At 41.5% G+C, this 16,447-nt stretch overlaps 3 protein-coding genes across 6 annotated transcripts; all 3 read right to left on the bottom strand.

Annotated features, from left to right (window-relative positions):
• Positions 1-1,285: 1,285 nt before the first annotated feature.
• Positions 1,286-7,127, bottom strand: LOC119120017 (homeobox-containing protein 1-like). 3 transcript variants are annotated; one of them, XM_037246594.1, is made up of 9 exons: positions 6,915-7,127; positions 5,772-6,173; positions 5,561-5,646; positions 5,381-5,491; positions 5,068-5,227; positions 4,895-4,977; positions 4,727-4,822; positions 4,556-4,644; positions 1,286-4,476 (listed from the first exon to the last, which is right to left on the bottom strand). In XM_037246594.1, exons 2-9 carry the CDS (start codon positions 6,170-6,172, stop codon positions 4,291-4,293), a joined length of 1,212 nt encoding a protein of 403 aa, XP_037102489.1. In that variant the 5' UTR covers position 6,173; positions 6,915-7,127; the 3' UTR covers positions 1,286-4,290. The 3 variants fall into 3 exon arrangements, with proteins under 3 accessions (XP_037102489.1, XP_037102490.1, XP_037102491.1); XM_037246595.1 differs by having other exon boundaries at positions 4,556-4,641; XM_037246596.1 differs by having other exon boundaries at positions 4,556-4,638.
• Positions 7,128-11,264: 4,137 nt separating this feature from the next.
• Positions 11,265-13,794, bottom strand: si:zfos-1056e6.1 (uncharacterized protein LOC107988029 homolog). The gene is made up of 9 exons (XM_037246635.1): positions 13,614-13,794; positions 12,862-12,929; positions 12,719-12,766; positions 12,592-12,656; positions 12,450-12,487; positions 12,263-12,342; positions 11,943-12,005; positions 11,806-11,856; positions 11,265-11,730 (listed from the first exon to the last, which is right to left on the bottom strand). Exons 1-9 carry the CDS (start codon positions 13,687-13,689, stop codon positions 11,677-11,679), a joined length of 543 nt encoding a protein of 180 aa, XP_037102530.1. The 5' UTR covers positions 13,690-13,794; the 3' UTR covers positions 11,265-11,676.
• Positions 13,795-13,824: 30 nt separating this feature from the next.
• On the bottom strand, positions 13,825-16,157 carry glo1 (glyoxalase 1). Of its 2 annotated transcripts, XM_037246634.1 has the most exons (7): positions 15,986-16,157; positions 14,940-15,022; positions 14,700-14,840; positions 14,471-14,538; positions 14,265-14,354; positions 14,079-14,174; positions 13,874-14,021 (listed from the first exon to the last, which is right to left on the bottom strand). In XM_037246634.1, exons 1-6 carry the CDS (start codon positions 16,052-16,054, stop codon positions 14,083-14,085), a joined length of 543 nt encoding a protein of 180 aa, XP_037102529.1. In that variant the 5' UTR covers positions 16,055-16,157; the 3' UTR covers positions 13,874-14,021; positions 14,079-14,082. The 2 variants fall into 2 exon arrangements, with proteins under 2 accessions (XP_037102528.1, XP_037102529.1); XM_037246633.1 differs by having other exon boundaries at positions 13,825-14,174.
• Between the last annotated feature and the right edge of the window lie 290 nt (positions 16,158-16,447).

Here is a 16,447-nt window from a genome sequence, read left to right as displayed (position 1 = left end):
ACACAACGCAAATAGAAAGTCCGGAGTCTGTGGGTGCACAGAAAAATGATTAGGGCCACACTGATGATGCCAAAAAATGCAAAGAAACATTAGCATCATAAATGCAATTTCACAGGATCACAAAAAGTTGAAAAACCGTCAGTTTATCAAACAGTTTGGACCGAATAATCCTAGAAAGCACCTAATTTTAGGCTTTTGCTCAAAACCAAATTTGTAATGTTGTGACTCAACTCAATAAGTGTACATTTATGACAAAGTCATAAAGTGACAAGAAGAAAAGTTGGACATTTAGGAAAATAAGATAGTAATGTTGTGTATTTGTGAAATGCACAGTTTACGAAGGTAATTTCACTCGAAAAGAAGCAATCTGACTTTGCTGGTAATCATGAAAGGACTTCTTTTCATGCACTGCCTGACGTTGGACTTACGTACAACTCGCAACATTAGCGTTTCCTTCTTTCGATGTTACTACTTTATTCTCATTATCAAAGTATATTTTCTTCTCACTGTGGCCCTAATTATAATCATGAAATTTAAAATAATCATTAGTGTGATCCTTGCGTGTTACGAGACATATCATCACAATTAGTTTATTTCTATTTAAATATACACAAGCCTCTGTGGCACACACATTTAACAAAGCCTTTTTTTCTTTACTGCCATTTAACAAAGAAAAACTTTTTAAATTGCACAAATGATTTTTTGAATAATCGCTGCTATAAACACTCCCGAGTGACTCCCATCTAGTTGTAGTCGACACTCACATTCATTTTTGTTTCTTTCAAACGGAGGATGAGTGAGGCACTTTGTCATGTGACTTTGCTAAGAATGAATAGCACCTAGGACCAGACAGCCACCTGATTTATAATTATCTTCGACAAATGATGTGGTGAAAAATGTCACATTTCTAAATTTAACCAAAAAAAAAAACATTTTACAAGAAAAATCTTCATTTGCAGAAACGTGTAGCAATATTATGAGAATTGTTTTTATGACTTAAAAGCCGAAATTTGACCCCCTCACTCACCAAATCACCAATTCCTAAACAGAAATAATATTGTGAATAAATTCAATTGGGACATGTTCTAGATTAAAGCAAAATAATATTCTGACAGAAAAGTCATGCATTTCTGCAAGTGAAGTCATATCATGAGTAAAGCTGCATTATTACGAGAATATAGTTAGAATGTTACATAAATGCTGCTAATTTAATTTTAGGAAAAAAATGTTTGACAGGAAAATTTGTTATACTACAATCAAAATAAGGTGGTGTTTTCTTTTTTCTTTTTTTTTAACCGCAGTAAAAGTGTAATCTTAACATTTTATTTAAAAAAAAAAAAAAAACTGGTGCAATCAAGAGGAAAAAAGTTAGGGAGGTAATCAAATGGTTACTTTAAGGTTGTTAGTGCAGGTATCAGATGGTTAGGTCGGAAGTGCTTTTATCAAATTATGACTTAAAGGAAATGAGGAAATGTTTGTGTATGTGCGCGAGTGTTGGGTCTTGGAAGGTATTAACAAAATCGACCCTAACCAGGAAAAAAAATCCCAGGAAGTTGACATTGTTTCTGCAAAAATGTCCCGGATAGGAATATGCGTGGAGAGTCTCTGTCGCCTCTCATATCGGCATTTTCTTAAGTGTCTCCCCCCCTCGTGCATGTTTTCAAGACTTCATACAGTCATTCTGACATTTAATCTTGTCACATGTCTCTTACTGACATCATCGCAATTCACAAAAGCCATTTGTGGCCATTTAAAAAAAACAAAAACAAAAAAACGGTCATTCATGCTTTGCCCACATTCAGAGGTGTCATCTAATTTTGCAGGAAACTCTTTTGGCTCATATTGGGGGCACCTAAAATTTTCATTTTGCTTGTATTTATTTTATTTAAGTGTTGGTGTGTTGTCAACATAAGTGCAAATAAGCAATACAATCTTTGTTTTTCCGTTGTTACGAAGGGATGAATATGATTTGACATTAATATCGCAGCAACTGACAAACATTTCATATCAACACAAAAGATTAGCGATCATGTTTTGTGTGTGCGTGTGCGTGCGTGTGTAAAAAAAGTGGGGAAAGAAGTAAGGACTGTTGAACAGATGTTCATTTTTTGTTTTGATTGCCTATTAATTTAATTTTCTGTCACTATGCTGCAATCCAAAGAGAGAATGTGTCTTGTGAATAGGAACATCATGTTTTTTTCATTTGTATCATCGGAACAGTTATCTGATCAGAGAATAAAGGAAAATGAAAGCTCACGGAGTACTCCGTTGTTAAATACTGAATGTCAAATGTGCTAATGTAATGCTATGAATGTTTCAAATGAATTTATTGCATATTATTGTATGTATTTCTTATTTTAGGATTGTATTATAAGACGTCACCTGGCCAAGCGTAATCAGCTTTAATTCCCTTGTAAATAGAATAAAAAACAATAATGCATAAAAACTGTAAAAATAGAACAAATCATAGTCATGCAACTAATGGAAACCAATGCAGTACAATTAGTTGTATTTTTTTTGACACGTTTGATCATTCAAACAAGGCACTGAAAACAAAGAACAAAACAAGATATATATGATAAACATATTTTTCTCCATATTGCCTAAAGAACACACATTTTCCAACCCAGCCTTATTTTCCCCATGTGCATTCATACAAAATGAATCCACAGTGTCACTTTTTACAGCAATTTTTGTTTGATTTTCTGAAAGGAAGTAAAAGTCAAGTGAACAGACCTGACCTGAAGGCAACACACACACACACACACACACCTTGAAACTATGTGAGAAGAGCACCTGTGATAGAAAAGCTCCTAAATGTCACCACGGAGTACTGATGGGCTGCAGATCAATTGATTCAATGTCAGTCACGCTTCCCTTTACTACCTCTCTCCATCAGACTATAACAAATTACAATAATGAGCTACAGTTCCCTTTGATTTGATGCTTGTCGTTTCAAAGTAGGGTAAGGTTTCTAATTAGTGTTGGGGTTTCAAAATGCATCCCCACCTGATTCAAATCATCAGAATTGTTATCAGCTTTTCCAAAGCTTGATGATGAAATGATGATTTGAAATAGGTGTGCACCTAAAACAGACAGGGTAGGGTTTCAAATTAGGGTTAGGGTTTTTCATTAGGGTTTCAAGGTTTCCCACCACGCTGAAAAACCTTTGGCTCCGCCCCTGTTTTGACTCTTAATGGTCAGCTGCATTCCTCTCTGACTGCAACACGGGTTGAACATTAGCTATTTACGATGGCCCGGTTTTGTTGAACGTACCATCGTCTGACCTTATGGGGGTGGTTCCAGGTCCGATGGGATTAAAAGCTGAGGTATTTGCGGTAGTGTTTCAGGAATCTGGACATTTCAGAGCCATCATAAAAGTCATCTTTGCAGCAACAGCACAGACAACAGGAGGCACTTAAATGCAAATTCATAGTGGATTGTAAAAGTGTTGAAATAGGCCAACAAGAGGAAAATAGTGAAACAATGCTTAATTAAAACTTTTACAATTTGTTTTAGAAACATTTCCAGCAGCTACACGTGGCCACCGAGTGGAAATAAAGCAGCTTTATAAACAAAGAATCAACACTTGGTGATTCAAACATATATAAGGCAAAAATTAAAAATGATGACGGGACATTTTGGAGTGACTCCACACATTTGATGTGTCGAAACAAAAACATACATTTGACAAGTTAACACTTAGGCTTCTGTCAACGGAAGCTCCTTTTGTGTTTCGGAATATGGAAACACGTTTTTGTGGAATTAAAATGTGGCACCCACACAGTTTATATTATATAGGATATACTAATATGCAAACATGTATAGTATATAAAGTCATACATATTTTTAATATGTGACATCGTAGTGGTTATGGGGACAAAGAAAGGCCGTTGCGTTATTGTTGCGTTTGAGAACAAAACAAAAATGAGGTGCCGGTCTGGAATGACCTCCCTTTAAATATCTGTCCAATTTTAAAACTCATTTGAAGATTTATTTTTTTAATATTAATACTGTGAATTGTTTGTGGTTTAACTGTCTCTAAAAAGTACGTTGTGACAGCTTCCGCTGTTGTCAGGTCACAAGACGCAACCTTCGTTTTGTTCTTGGTACGCCACGAAAATGCAACGTCAGAAAAAAAAAAAAAAGCTTTGTTTTGGTTTTGAGGCTGCACCGTTGTGATCACAGTGTGACGAACGTCATATCGGTCATGGTGAACCCTCGTTGAGCGGGTTGCTATTTGGGCTTCTGCTCAAATCTTTGCATTCAAATACATGACGTCACCTATTTTCAGTCATCTTCCGTCACCTCCGTCTTGATGTCATCGACCAACGTTAAGCCGGCCCCGTCCACTCCATCTATCGCCGCCTTCTCCAGACTCTGCTCGTCCTGGAGGCCAGTCAGGGAGCAGCCCGTCGGCCCGGACGCTGCCCCTCGACCCAGGGCGGCCACCCAGCTGGGCATCAACGTGGGAACCTGCCGCGGGAAAGGACACGCTGGAGTTCTTCTGTGCTTCACGAGAAGCCGGTCCGAAGACTTTGATATTCTTGTAAACCTGCTCATCGTTGCCGTCCGCTTCGTCACCGTTGGACTGACCTCCGGGACTTTGGACGTCGATGCTGTGGTTCTCCAAGATGGCTGCTTCTTCGCGAACACACACATTCCTCACATCTTATGAACATTTGAACCAAACCGAAAATATACATAGCGGGTCACAGAGCGTTACCGATGTTGGCACGTCTCTTCATGTCCTTGCGGCGATTGGCAAACCAGTTGTACACTTTCAGAGACGTCACCTTCTCAAAGTCCAGAAGCCTTTTTCCTAAAACACACGCTTGCTTGTTTTTCTGGATGCCAAGGAGCAGGCGGGGATCGAGTCAAGATCTGGACCCACCTGGTTTCTGAATGACTGCGTTGCAAGCCATGGAGATCTCCTCCCTCCTCGCCTCGTCGGGATACTGATTGTCACTGAAGTAGCTGCACGTGCACACGTATGTATGCACACACACATACGCAATGAATAACGGGAGTCACGTCACTTGGCCATGCAGCAATCTGTAACGTTACCTTTCCATGAGGGCCAGACACTCTTTCCTCCAGGTGAATCTGTTCCCCCGGCGCAGGCGAAAGCCCCCTGGAGCAGGGGCGAATGTGGGCGGGGCCTGATGCCAGTCCATCATCACGTCCTCCAGAGTCAGCGGGGCGCTATGCATGGCGACTGTAGCGCCTGATGTGCCAGGCACATATTAAGTGTCATTTTATTTCCCCCAAAAAATACAAGCACGCAAAAACATGAATGCACGTAAACACAATGTTTTTTGGGAAGCCAGAGATGAATAGATTGACGCTGCAGACAGCCAGCGAGACGAGCAGTGCTGACCAGGGTTGCTCTTCTCCAGCTGATACCATCTGAAGAAGGCTCGTTTCTTCTGCTCGCTGAGGTCGGACCCTTGCTGCAGTAACCAGTGGGAGATGCGACTCTGACTAATTCCTGCAAGAGGACCAGGACAGGTGAGCTTTCACTTAAGGGAAGAAGAAGGGGGGTTTAGGCGACACGCACCCGTCACCTGTGCAACCACGGCCTGGGAGATACGCCTGCTGGCCAGGAAGCATTTGATCTCCTCCTTCATGACACTGCTGTTTCTCCTACAAGCGGACACATGCAGCTTTTGTTTTTCTCTTTCAATTTGAGAATCACCATTCACTATTCCAGGTCAGGTCCCTAACTCCCGCAAATACCGTAGCTAAAACCCATTCAACACGGCTCCTACCTCATCAAGTCTTCCACTTTCTCGTCGACATCTGCGTCGTCGTCGCCCGCCTCAAACCCGAAGCCCACCGAGCCGCCGCCCACAAGAGGAAACCTGGTCAGCGGCGACATCTTCCCGTTGGTCTGAGCTACCGTTGCCATGGCTACGGGCAAGGTTACATCAAAGCTACTTGGCGATAGACGGCCGTAGGAGAAGACCGTCTGAGTGGCGGTGCTGGAAGACGAAGGCGGGGCGTCGGAAGACAGGTGGTGTTTTGAGGGGCGTCTGTGAGGGCGGTCCAGGTGGTCTAACGTGTCCAGAGCATGGAGTAGCTCTGCCTGGCTGATGCCTGTCCTCCTGAGCCTCTGGAGGAGGTCGATCTGCTCAATGGTGAAGCGAGGCTCCTCACAATGCTGGAACATCCTAGAAGAATAGAGAGAAATACATTTCTGATACTCAACACTTACCAACTTATAAAGGTACTGGTAGCCATGCTGAAACCATACTCATATTATGGTATGGTTACTCATGAAAGCTGCCGATACCAGACAATGATATCAAAAATCTGACATTGAGAAAGTCCTCCTCAGCAGTGGTTAGCGTTATACTATAACAATTTCACACATTGGCAAATTGCAATCATTATTAAAACTATTATTCGACAAAAACAAAATCGGACTAAGTAATAACAATTTCACACATTGGCAACTTGCAATCATGATTAATATCATTTATTATTCGACAAAAACGAAATCGGACTAAGTAATAACGAGATGCCATGCTGAAGAACAGCGATGTTTTAACTTTTCCTTCTCACACGAAAGCCCATTGAAAACACACCTGATTTTCTACTACTTAGTACACTGTGCGACTGCACACTTTGTCTCCGTTGCGTTTGTACATGACGAAGATGAGCAGCGGTGCGTCTAAATCACTGCTGCGAGGTGGAATGCAAAGATGCCGAATAAGAGGTAAACTCTTAATTAACCGAAAGAGACGAAAGTTTATTAGTTTGGGAGCCTGTATGTCAACAGCTGGGCAAAAGAGAGCAGAACTACGGGGTGATTAAAGGGGGCTTGGCCGCCAGCACTTCGCCGAGAGACGGAAATCAAGCGGGCTAATGTTATGACAGCGTTATAAACACTGCTGCGGCTCGAAACTTACCTTCCTTATTCCAGTCGACAGTACTCCGCAAATGTTTTTGTTGCAAGTGTCAATGGAGACGGAGCACTCGTATTACGTTCATTTCCCCCTCAATAACGTCTTGTCTTGACTGCATTTGGGCTTCAACCCACCGTCAGGGAGATTGGCCTATTGTCAGCGCTCCAGGCGCCATGTTTGACACTGCGCCGCAAGGGACTAGTGTTGGCTCGTGAGTGAACGATTCGTTCAAAAGAACGAATATTTTCAGTGAACGAGAGTGAACGAATCTCTTTTTTCAGTTCAAATGACTTCAACCGGTAGGTGTCAGTAATGCACATTAAAGCTGGTGCCACCTCGCCATAAAACAAAACGAAGAAGAAAATGACGTAACTTCCTGTTCACGAATGAGTCGAGAATTGCATTTCCCGTTCATCAACTGAACGGATGTGTGAGTGAACGTGTCAGTGAGTGAGTGATTTGCATTTCCAGTTCATCGCGAGAACGGATCAGTGAGGGAACCAATCCTGACTTTCCCGTTCGCGAACGAGTTAATGGGTGAACTGCCTTCCCGTGCATCAACGGATCAGTCAGTGAACGTGTTGCGTCTCCCTCCTGGCGTGAACTATGTAAACCAAAATGTCGATTTGCGATTTGCCAAGGAAAGAAAGAACCACCACTTCTTTTATGCACGTTTTCTCCAAGCTAACGGCTAACTTTATTGCATAAAGGGATGCGCCGTTATGCAACAACGGGGAGATTATGCTTCTTTCTGTGTAATCTTGATTTTATAACACCTATAGTAGTTTTTAAATAACGTGTATGCATATATACGCCTAAATATTGTTATCCAATATATCTACTGCAATTTCACATTAGATTGCTGGTTTGAAATTTACTTTTAATATTATTTCAATAAACATTAACACCTGTTAAAACTTGTCTGGTGTTTTATTCCTTGTTTTTATTATTTTGGCCATGAAAACAAACATCTGACATTTGGTTAACTGCTTTATATGACATGTATATGTGTTGGTGTACCCCAAAATAAAAAGCAAGTAGTCAAATACACATTCTTGACACGTACTAAAAAATGCATAAAGTTATTAGGTACATCTGAAAATTGTGGTGTACCTAATGGAGTGTCTGTGTGACGTCACAGATCAACCAGCCAATCAGGAGGTGGGGGTGAGGGAGGGTGTGGCAATTTTCACTTTCAGTTCAGCTTTGGCCATGATTTTTCCCTAATGAAGTGGCCTGTTATTAGGTACGCCTGAAAATGGCGGCGTACCTAAAAGAGTGTCCGTGTGACGTCACAGATCAAACAGCCAATCAGAAAGTGGGGGTGAGGGCGGGTGTGGCACTTTTCACTTAAACCAGGGGTGTCGACGAGGGTAACTTGGAAAACATGTTGGAACGCGGCCCCGAGGACTAGAGCTTGACACCTGTGACCTTTGACCATGATATTTCCCTAATAAAGTGGCCTGTTATTAAGTACACTTGAAAATGGCGGTGTACCTAATGGAGTGTCCGTGAGATTCCCTCGTTAAGTGCACCTGCGTGAAAAGTTTTAGCTCCTGCAGAACGTGAAAGTGGCTAAAACTTTTCACGCAGGTGCACTTAACGAGGGCATGTTGGAAAACATGTTGGAACGCGGCCCCGAGGACTAGAGCTTGACACCTGTGACCTTTGACCATGATATTTCCCTAATAAAGTGGCCTGTTATTAGGTACACTTGAAAATGGCGGTGTACCTAATGGAGTGTCCGTGAGATTCCCTCGTTAAGTGCACCTGCGTGAAAAGTTTTAGCTCCTGCAGAACGTGAAAGTGGCTAAAACTTTTCACGCAGGTGCGCTTAACGAGGGCATGTTGGAAAACATGTTGGAACGCGGCCCCGAGGACTAGAGCTTGACACCTGTGACCTTTGACCATGATATTTCCCTAATAAAGTGGCCTGTTATTAGGTACACTTGAAAATGGGGGTGTCCCTAATGGAGTGTCCGTGAGATTCCCTCGTTAAGTGCACCTGCGTGAAAAGTTTTAGCTCCTGCAGAACGTGAAAGTGGCTAAAACTTTTCACGCAGGTGCACTTAACGAGGGCATGTTGGAAAACATGTTGGAACGCGGCCCCGAGGGCTAGAGCTTGACACCTGTGACCTTTGACCATGATATTTCCCTAATAAAGTGGCCTGTTATTAGGTACACTTGAAAATGGCGGTGTACCTAATGGAGTGTCCGTGAGATTCCCTCGTTAAGTGCACCTGCGTGAAAAGTTTTAGCTCCTGCAGAACGTGAAAGTGGCTAAAACTTTTCACGCAGGTGCACTTAACGAGGGCATGTTGGAAAACATGTTGGAACGCGGCCCCGAGGGCTAGAGCTTGACACCTGTGACCTTTGACCATGATATTTCCCTAATAAAGTGGCCTGTTATTAGGTACACTTGAAAATGGCGGTGTACCTAATGGAGTGTCCGTGAGATTCCCTCGTTAAGTGCACCTGCGTGAAAAGTTTTAGCTCCTGCAGAACGTGAAAGTGGCTAAAACTTTTCACGCAGGTGCGCTTAACGAGGGCATGTTGGAAAACATGTTGGAACGCGGCCCCGAGGACTAGAGCTTGACACCTGTGACCTTTGACCATGATATTTCCCTAATAAAGTGGCCTGTTATTAGGTACACTTGAAAATGGCGGTGTACCTAAAGGAGTGTCCGTGAGATTCCCTCGTTAAGTGCACCTGCGTGAAAAGTTTTAGCTCCTGCAGAACGTGAAAGTGGCTAAAACTTTTCACGCAGGTGCACTTAACGAGGGCATGTTGGAAAACATGTTGGAACGCGGCCCCGCGGACTAGAGCTTGACACCTGTGACCTTTGACCATGATATTTCCCTAATAAAGTGGCCTGTTATTAGGTACACTTGAAAATGGCGGTGTACCTAATGGAGTGTCCGTGAGATTCCCTCGTTAAGTGCACCTGCGTGAAAAGTTTTAGCTCCTGCAGAACGTGAAAGTGGCTAAAACTTTTCACGCAGGTGCGCTTAACGAGGGCATGTTGGAAAACATGTTGGAACGCGGCCCCGAGGACTAGAGCTTGACACCTGTGACCTTTGACCATGATATTTCCCTAATAAAGTGGCCTGTTATTAGGTACACTTGAAAATGGCGGTGTACCTAAAGGAGTGTCCGTGAGATTCCCTCGTTAAGTGCACCTGCGTGAAAAGTTTTAGCTCCTGCAGAACGTGAAAGTGGCTAAAACTTTTCACGCAGGTGCACTTAACGAGGGCATGTTGGAAAACATGTTGGAACGCGGCCCCGCGGACTAGAGCTTGACACCTGTGACCTTTGACCATGATATTTCCCTAATAAAGTGGCCTGTTATTAGGTACACTTGAAAATGGCGGTGTACCTAATGGAGTGTCCGTGAGATTCCCTCGTTAAGTGCACCTGCGTGAAAAGTTTTAGCTCCTGCAGAACGTGAAAGTGGCTAAAACTTTTCACGCAGGTGCGCTTAACGAGGGTAACTTGGAAAACATATTGGAACGCGGCCCCTCGAGGACTGGAGGTCGACACCCCTGTATTAAGTGAAAAGTGCCACACCCGCCCTCACCCCCACTTTCTGATTGGCTGGTTGATCTGTGACATCACTCGGACACTCCATTAGGTACACCGCCATTTTCAGGTGTATCTAATAACAGGCCAGTTCATTAGCGAAAAATCATAACTGAAAGTGAAAAGTGCCACACCCGCCCTCACCCCCACTTTCTGATTGGCTGTTTGATCTGTGACGTCATTCGGACACTCTATTAGGTACACCGCCATTTTCAGGCTCGTTCGCGAAGATTCACGAGTGAGTGACAGACAGCGTTGCTGCTATGCCACTGATGTTTTAATTTTGTATTTGTTGGATTGTAGTTGATGGTGTTATTATACTGGATGTGTTTGTATTTGAATAAAAGGTTGAACAAAAAAATCCGTTATGCCGACATTTGTTATTTTGGGGGACACCAACTCCTATAACAACGTAAAACACATATTGTCATATAAAGCAGTTAACCAAATGTCAGAATTTTATGTTTTAATGGGCGAATATAAAAACAAGGAATAAAACACCAGACAAGTTTTAACATAAATGTTTATTTAAAAAAAAAAAAAAAAAAATATTCAAAGTAAATTTCAAACCAGGAATTTAATGTGAAATTGCAGTAGATATATTGGACAACAATATTGAGGCGTATATATGCATACACGTTATTTAAAAACTATTACTATATTGAAATTGAACGAATTTTTCGAGTGAACTGATTCTAAAGATTCAGTTCACTTAAAAGAACTGGAATGCACATCACTACAAGGGACGACGGGATTGGAGTTGCCAAGTCAGGCGTTCTGATTTGTTATGACCATTTACGGTACATATTGGGTGTATGATAACACAAAAGGGGCTTTACAGCTATACGAAAAAAAATGAATATATTAAAAATACATAAAATAAAAATGTATAAAATACTTGATTACTTTATGAAATAAGCATTCAAATACTTCTGATTATTCCTTACCTATTAATGAAACATTTTAAATTACAACATTTTAATTTCCTGGATTGTGACAATTTTTTCTTTATTCCTCAAAAATAAAAATAAAAAAATCTTTAACTTTTTCAAAGAAAATATACACTGTCTTAAAATGTAAATTCTCAATCCCATTGTTTCTCAGTCCAAATCCCTTAAATACTGTGTGCCGAGCCATTTTTCACTTGTGACGTCGTGACTTGATTGACAGGTTTCAGACGATCGTTCACCACAGAGGCGGTCGGGTTAGCATTCCTTTCCACGTGAGCGAGTCCGCCACCTGCAACAGAGCAGGCAAAATTATTTAGCCACGTCAATCAATGAAACACCTCTTGTGAAAACAATGTTTGCTCACCTGCATTCTCTTGTGAAGAAACATCAATTTCTGGTTCAGACATTCAATCTCCTGAGAGCACAGTAGAATCGGAAAATATGAACATTTGATTTAAAAAAAAGACACTCATGTATGTTCTATTGGTTGCTTTTAAGTACCTGGCTCAATTTTTCATTACGTCTCTCTTTTATTTGAGGCAGAAGTTCCTCAAGTCTCTGAATCTGCAACAATTCAATACTTTGAAATCATTAAAACACATAAAAATAAATACAATATTATATTTAAGAATAATTCTATATATAGATAATAAAATAATCTAATACCAGATTAGAATATATTTTGCATCTTAATTCATTAATCAACATTCCACAAAAGAAAAACTCCATGTTTACTCGTGATTAAAAAAAAAAGATAAATTATACCATTATTATTATTTTTCATATTTCAAATAATTTCTGAATTTTTGTTAGCCGCATACCCTCTTGTCGACTGAGAGCAGTCTGGTCTTCATGCTCTTGTTGATCACAGTCATGGGAATACTTTTAGGGTTGGGCCGCACTAGAAACAAGGAGAAAAAAGTTAAACACTTTAATATTGGGTCATCATCATGGTTATCAATTGATATATCTATATTTTTTGATGATTTGTGTCTAGTGTGATGTTACCATGCTGAAAAATCTTGGCTACCTCAAGCAAGTAGGGCCTGTGCACAGAAACATCAGTGTTTAGAACGTACAGCAGGGACAGGCAACAAATAATTTCTTTTTATAATCTATTGTAGAATAAAATCCTCACATTCATACATACATGTGCTTGCTGTTTGCTGGGACAGAACTGTTCAGCGGGATCAGACATCCACGCTGATTTCTAATCTGCACATGCATGCAAGTCATTCAGTGAGTCATAATAAAAGGCAAATATGTGTGCTGCTTACCTTGAATACAACATCTGAAGAGTCCAGGCCGAAGGAGACGGCGATGATCTGAAAATGATAACAGCAATGATGCTTCTGTTATATTGACTGACTGGAGTGTGTGTGTGCATGCTTGTGTGTGTGTGTTGAGCAGCAGGGAGCACCTGTTCGACGGAGGACATGTCGTCCGCCTGAGGAATTGACACCTCGCGGAGAGCCACAACTCTGTCATCTGCAGCATACATCATCCGTTACCCGTAATAGTTTTTCATTATAACAAGTGCTACACATAACATGCATGTGTGCTAAATCGAAATACTGTTATAAGAAAGAGGCAACATATTTCAAAACATTTTTGTGTTTTGATATGGATTTTTTTATGTGAATTTTTGTGATTTATGTGGATTTTTTTGTGATTTCTATCTGAGTGAGCAGTCTTTCAAGGAGTATCTTGTAGAAATTATTCAAACACTGCCAGAGATTTATGGGGCAAAAAAGTGCTGCATATATTTGTCTATTTCCTAATTACTGTGAGACATCATTAACATGATCGGTGTCTGAAAATGTATATAACTACAACAACACACAAACACATAATTTAATTTTTGAAATGATTTCAGAATAGCCTGACTATGATTTTAGGTCGAAATTCGGATGACGTCAGTATTGCCATCGTCAACGAAGACTCCTGAACTGGACCTGTTGCTCTTGAATCGACAGGAGCACTTCAACAGTCAAACGCAGCTGTTGTAACTCCATTAAAATTTTACTAGAAAGCAAACGTTTCTTCAAATGCATTTTGTTCGAATTTGCGGTTTGTTGTAAATAGAAAGCTATCGGTTTTCGTGACGATCGTCACGCGCGCGAATTTCGAGGTCATATTTCAATGCATGACTGATGTGGAAGTGACACAAACCGTTTTTGTCGAGTCTTCTGAGGGCGACCCAAACCTTGGTGACATGCGTGGAGGCGTCAAACCTAACGTCAGACATCTTTTTCTTTTAAATATCTTTACGAGCGGTCGCGGGGGCAGAAAAGGCTGTAGACCAGACGTGTTAATAATGACCAACTCGAGCCAGGATCCAAATTTCAAAATAAAAGGGCGTTTCATTAAAATGCAAAACAAAAACGGTTTGTCAGTTTATTTTGAAAAGCACCAGAGGAAAATGTTCTCACTTGCATTTGAACACCGGCTCTCACATTTATTATCTCGAGCAGCATAAAACAACGTGCATTCTGTATTTACTTTCACACAAACTTGAGTTATTGCAGAACAACAAAAAAAGCTCATGTATTAAATCCAAACGTCCCATTTTAGAGCAGCTTGCATGCCTCCATCTTGCATGCATCCAAATTGCCATGCATCTTTTTCCTTTTTTTTTTTTTCAAGAGGTGATAGAAATCATGTTGTTGGGACTCAGGATCTCGATCCAGTAGCCATCGGGGTCCTGGATGAAGGCTAGTCCTTTCATTTTTCCTGGGAGATGAAATTCATTGAAATATTGAAATGAAATGTTCATAATTTAGTGGTGATTCGCCGTTTTCAAGTCAATGTCAACTATCATACCGTCGTCAGGTTTCTTGACGAAGGTGACGCCTTGCTCTTCAAACAGCTTGCAAGCCTTGTTGACGTCCGGCACCGCGATACCGATGTGTCCTGTGGCCATGAACGGTAAAAGACAGATTTTTACAACCATTATTTCAAATGGGGGGGAAAAAAATCTGAAAGTCTTATTAACAGTTTGACATGGTCTTATTTAAATCCAAACTTACCAAAGCCACGTGGATCCGAGTTTCCGTTGTGGTACGACTGGCTTTCATCAGACTCGGAACCCCAGTTACTAGAAGAGAGGTGCAACATTAAGCAAAGACGTGGCAAACCAAAGATACTCTCCACCACCTCTGTTTTCAATCCGAAGGAATGCTCAACTGACTGTCACATGTCAAACATGCTGCTCTCGGGACAGAGGAGACCGTTTTAGCGAGCCAGCGACGCACTTACTGCGTCAACTCGATGGTGGCCCTGCGAGAGAAAGTCCACGACGTCCTCTCCTTCACGTCGCCGGGGATCTCGTTCTTGTCTTCGTAGCCCAGGAAGAAAAGGGAGAAGCGCATGGAGGGGAAGTCGAACCTCTGCAGCAAACTGGGGGCAAATTGAACACACGTATGGTAAACACACAATCTCACACACAAACAAATAAACACAGCGTTACCTCAGAGCGCCATGTGTCCTAATACTTACGTCATGCCAAGGATCCTGGTGTAGAAATCCAAGGATTTAATCGGATCCTTCACTCGCAGCATCGTCTGCTGCATCATGAAATCCTACAGGAAGGGCGTTTTTACATTTAATTAGAGGACAATTTTATACAAAAACAAAATTTCATACTCTGACGCGGGCCTGCGAAAAGTGGCATAAGGCCAAATGGCATCTGTGTGTGAGCATACACACAGAACTAATGTGCGTGTGTGTAGGTTTTCAAGCAGCTCCCACTAGAACACCAAAAACGTTTCTGTTGGTCTGAATGAATGGCAGCAGACAGGGAAAACATTCACACGGCCAAAAGAATCTCAACAATCTTCATTTCAACGAGACACTCAGTGTGTGGAGTATAAATGGAGTCAAATGGAGTTCAAACATTTACATTTTTCCATAGATTCAAACTATTCCAACTTGAGACTGTTCAGCTAATGAAAGAACAGCAAGGAAACTGTTCAGGCCAAACTTCCAAACATCAGTGGAGCAGCTTTAAGTTGGAATGGTTTGAATCTGTTGTGGGGAAAAATGCAAGGATGAGTTACATAATGAAAATGGCCTCCATTCATTTAAATGGAAAGAACTTTCACGTAAACCGTAGCTGTTCAATGAAAATGTTGGGAATATTTTGAAACTGGAATAGAATGGTTTGGAATGGGTGACAAATGTGGAAGTTGTCGAATGCTCTTTTTGGAACTTTGAAGTGCTAGCTGGCTAGCCTGTCACTTAAGTTAGCTTCGTGGTGCTAATTCCCACTTGCCTGCCTTCTGTCAAAATGTTTACCATTTCTTACACAACTACTAACACACACACAATAACAACGCTGGATCTATTCCTGACTTTTTAAATTCAAAAACAGCCATTTTAAGTAACATGGCAAGTCACGACGCAACAAAATTAGCCATGTCCGATAATGGACGCAGGCTATGTCGTCACCGGGAAATGGTATATGCTAGGGTTTGCCCTCACCGAGGTTTGTCAGATCCCCGAAACTTTCCTCCCGCGTCAAATAGGCAAACAACATTGCCTACCTTCGTAATAGGGTCTCCATCTTTGCACGCCGCCGCCGCCAGCTCATCCGATAGACCTCTGTCGCTCATTTTGTCACGAGAATTGAGTTCAGTACCTGATTGACATGTTAAGAAAAGCTCGGAGGTGATCGTCAACACTCGGATCGGACTTGACGGGGGCGTTGGTCGGTGTCCGGGTGAAGTTGAAGTCAAGCTCGACTCTGATTGGCTGTTTAGCTGGCAAGGCTCCATAGCCCCGCCCCTAAAGCTACCCGCTGCAATAAAAGCACATTCAAAACAGACCAGTTTTGTGAAATGCAAATATGTAATTTTACGTACATTATGAAATAGTATTTATTCTTGGGAGTGTATCTTAATATGTTCAGGCATATTCCAAAGGCAAAATCTGTACTTAAATCTTGAAATCGGTTAACTTGTTCTTATTTTGAAAAAAGAAAAGCATGACGTGAACCATTGCTGACG

This window comes from Syngnathus acus, chromosome 3 (assembly GCF_901709675.1).
Source record: "Syngnathus acus chromosome 3, fSynAcu1.2, whole genome shotgun sequence".
Lineage (NCBI taxonomy): Eukaryota > Metazoa > Chordata > Actinopteri > Syngnathiformes > Syngnathidae > Syngnathus > Syngnathus acus.
Note: the sequence above shows the minus strand (reverse complement) of the source record. Positions and strands in the feature narration are given on the sequence as shown.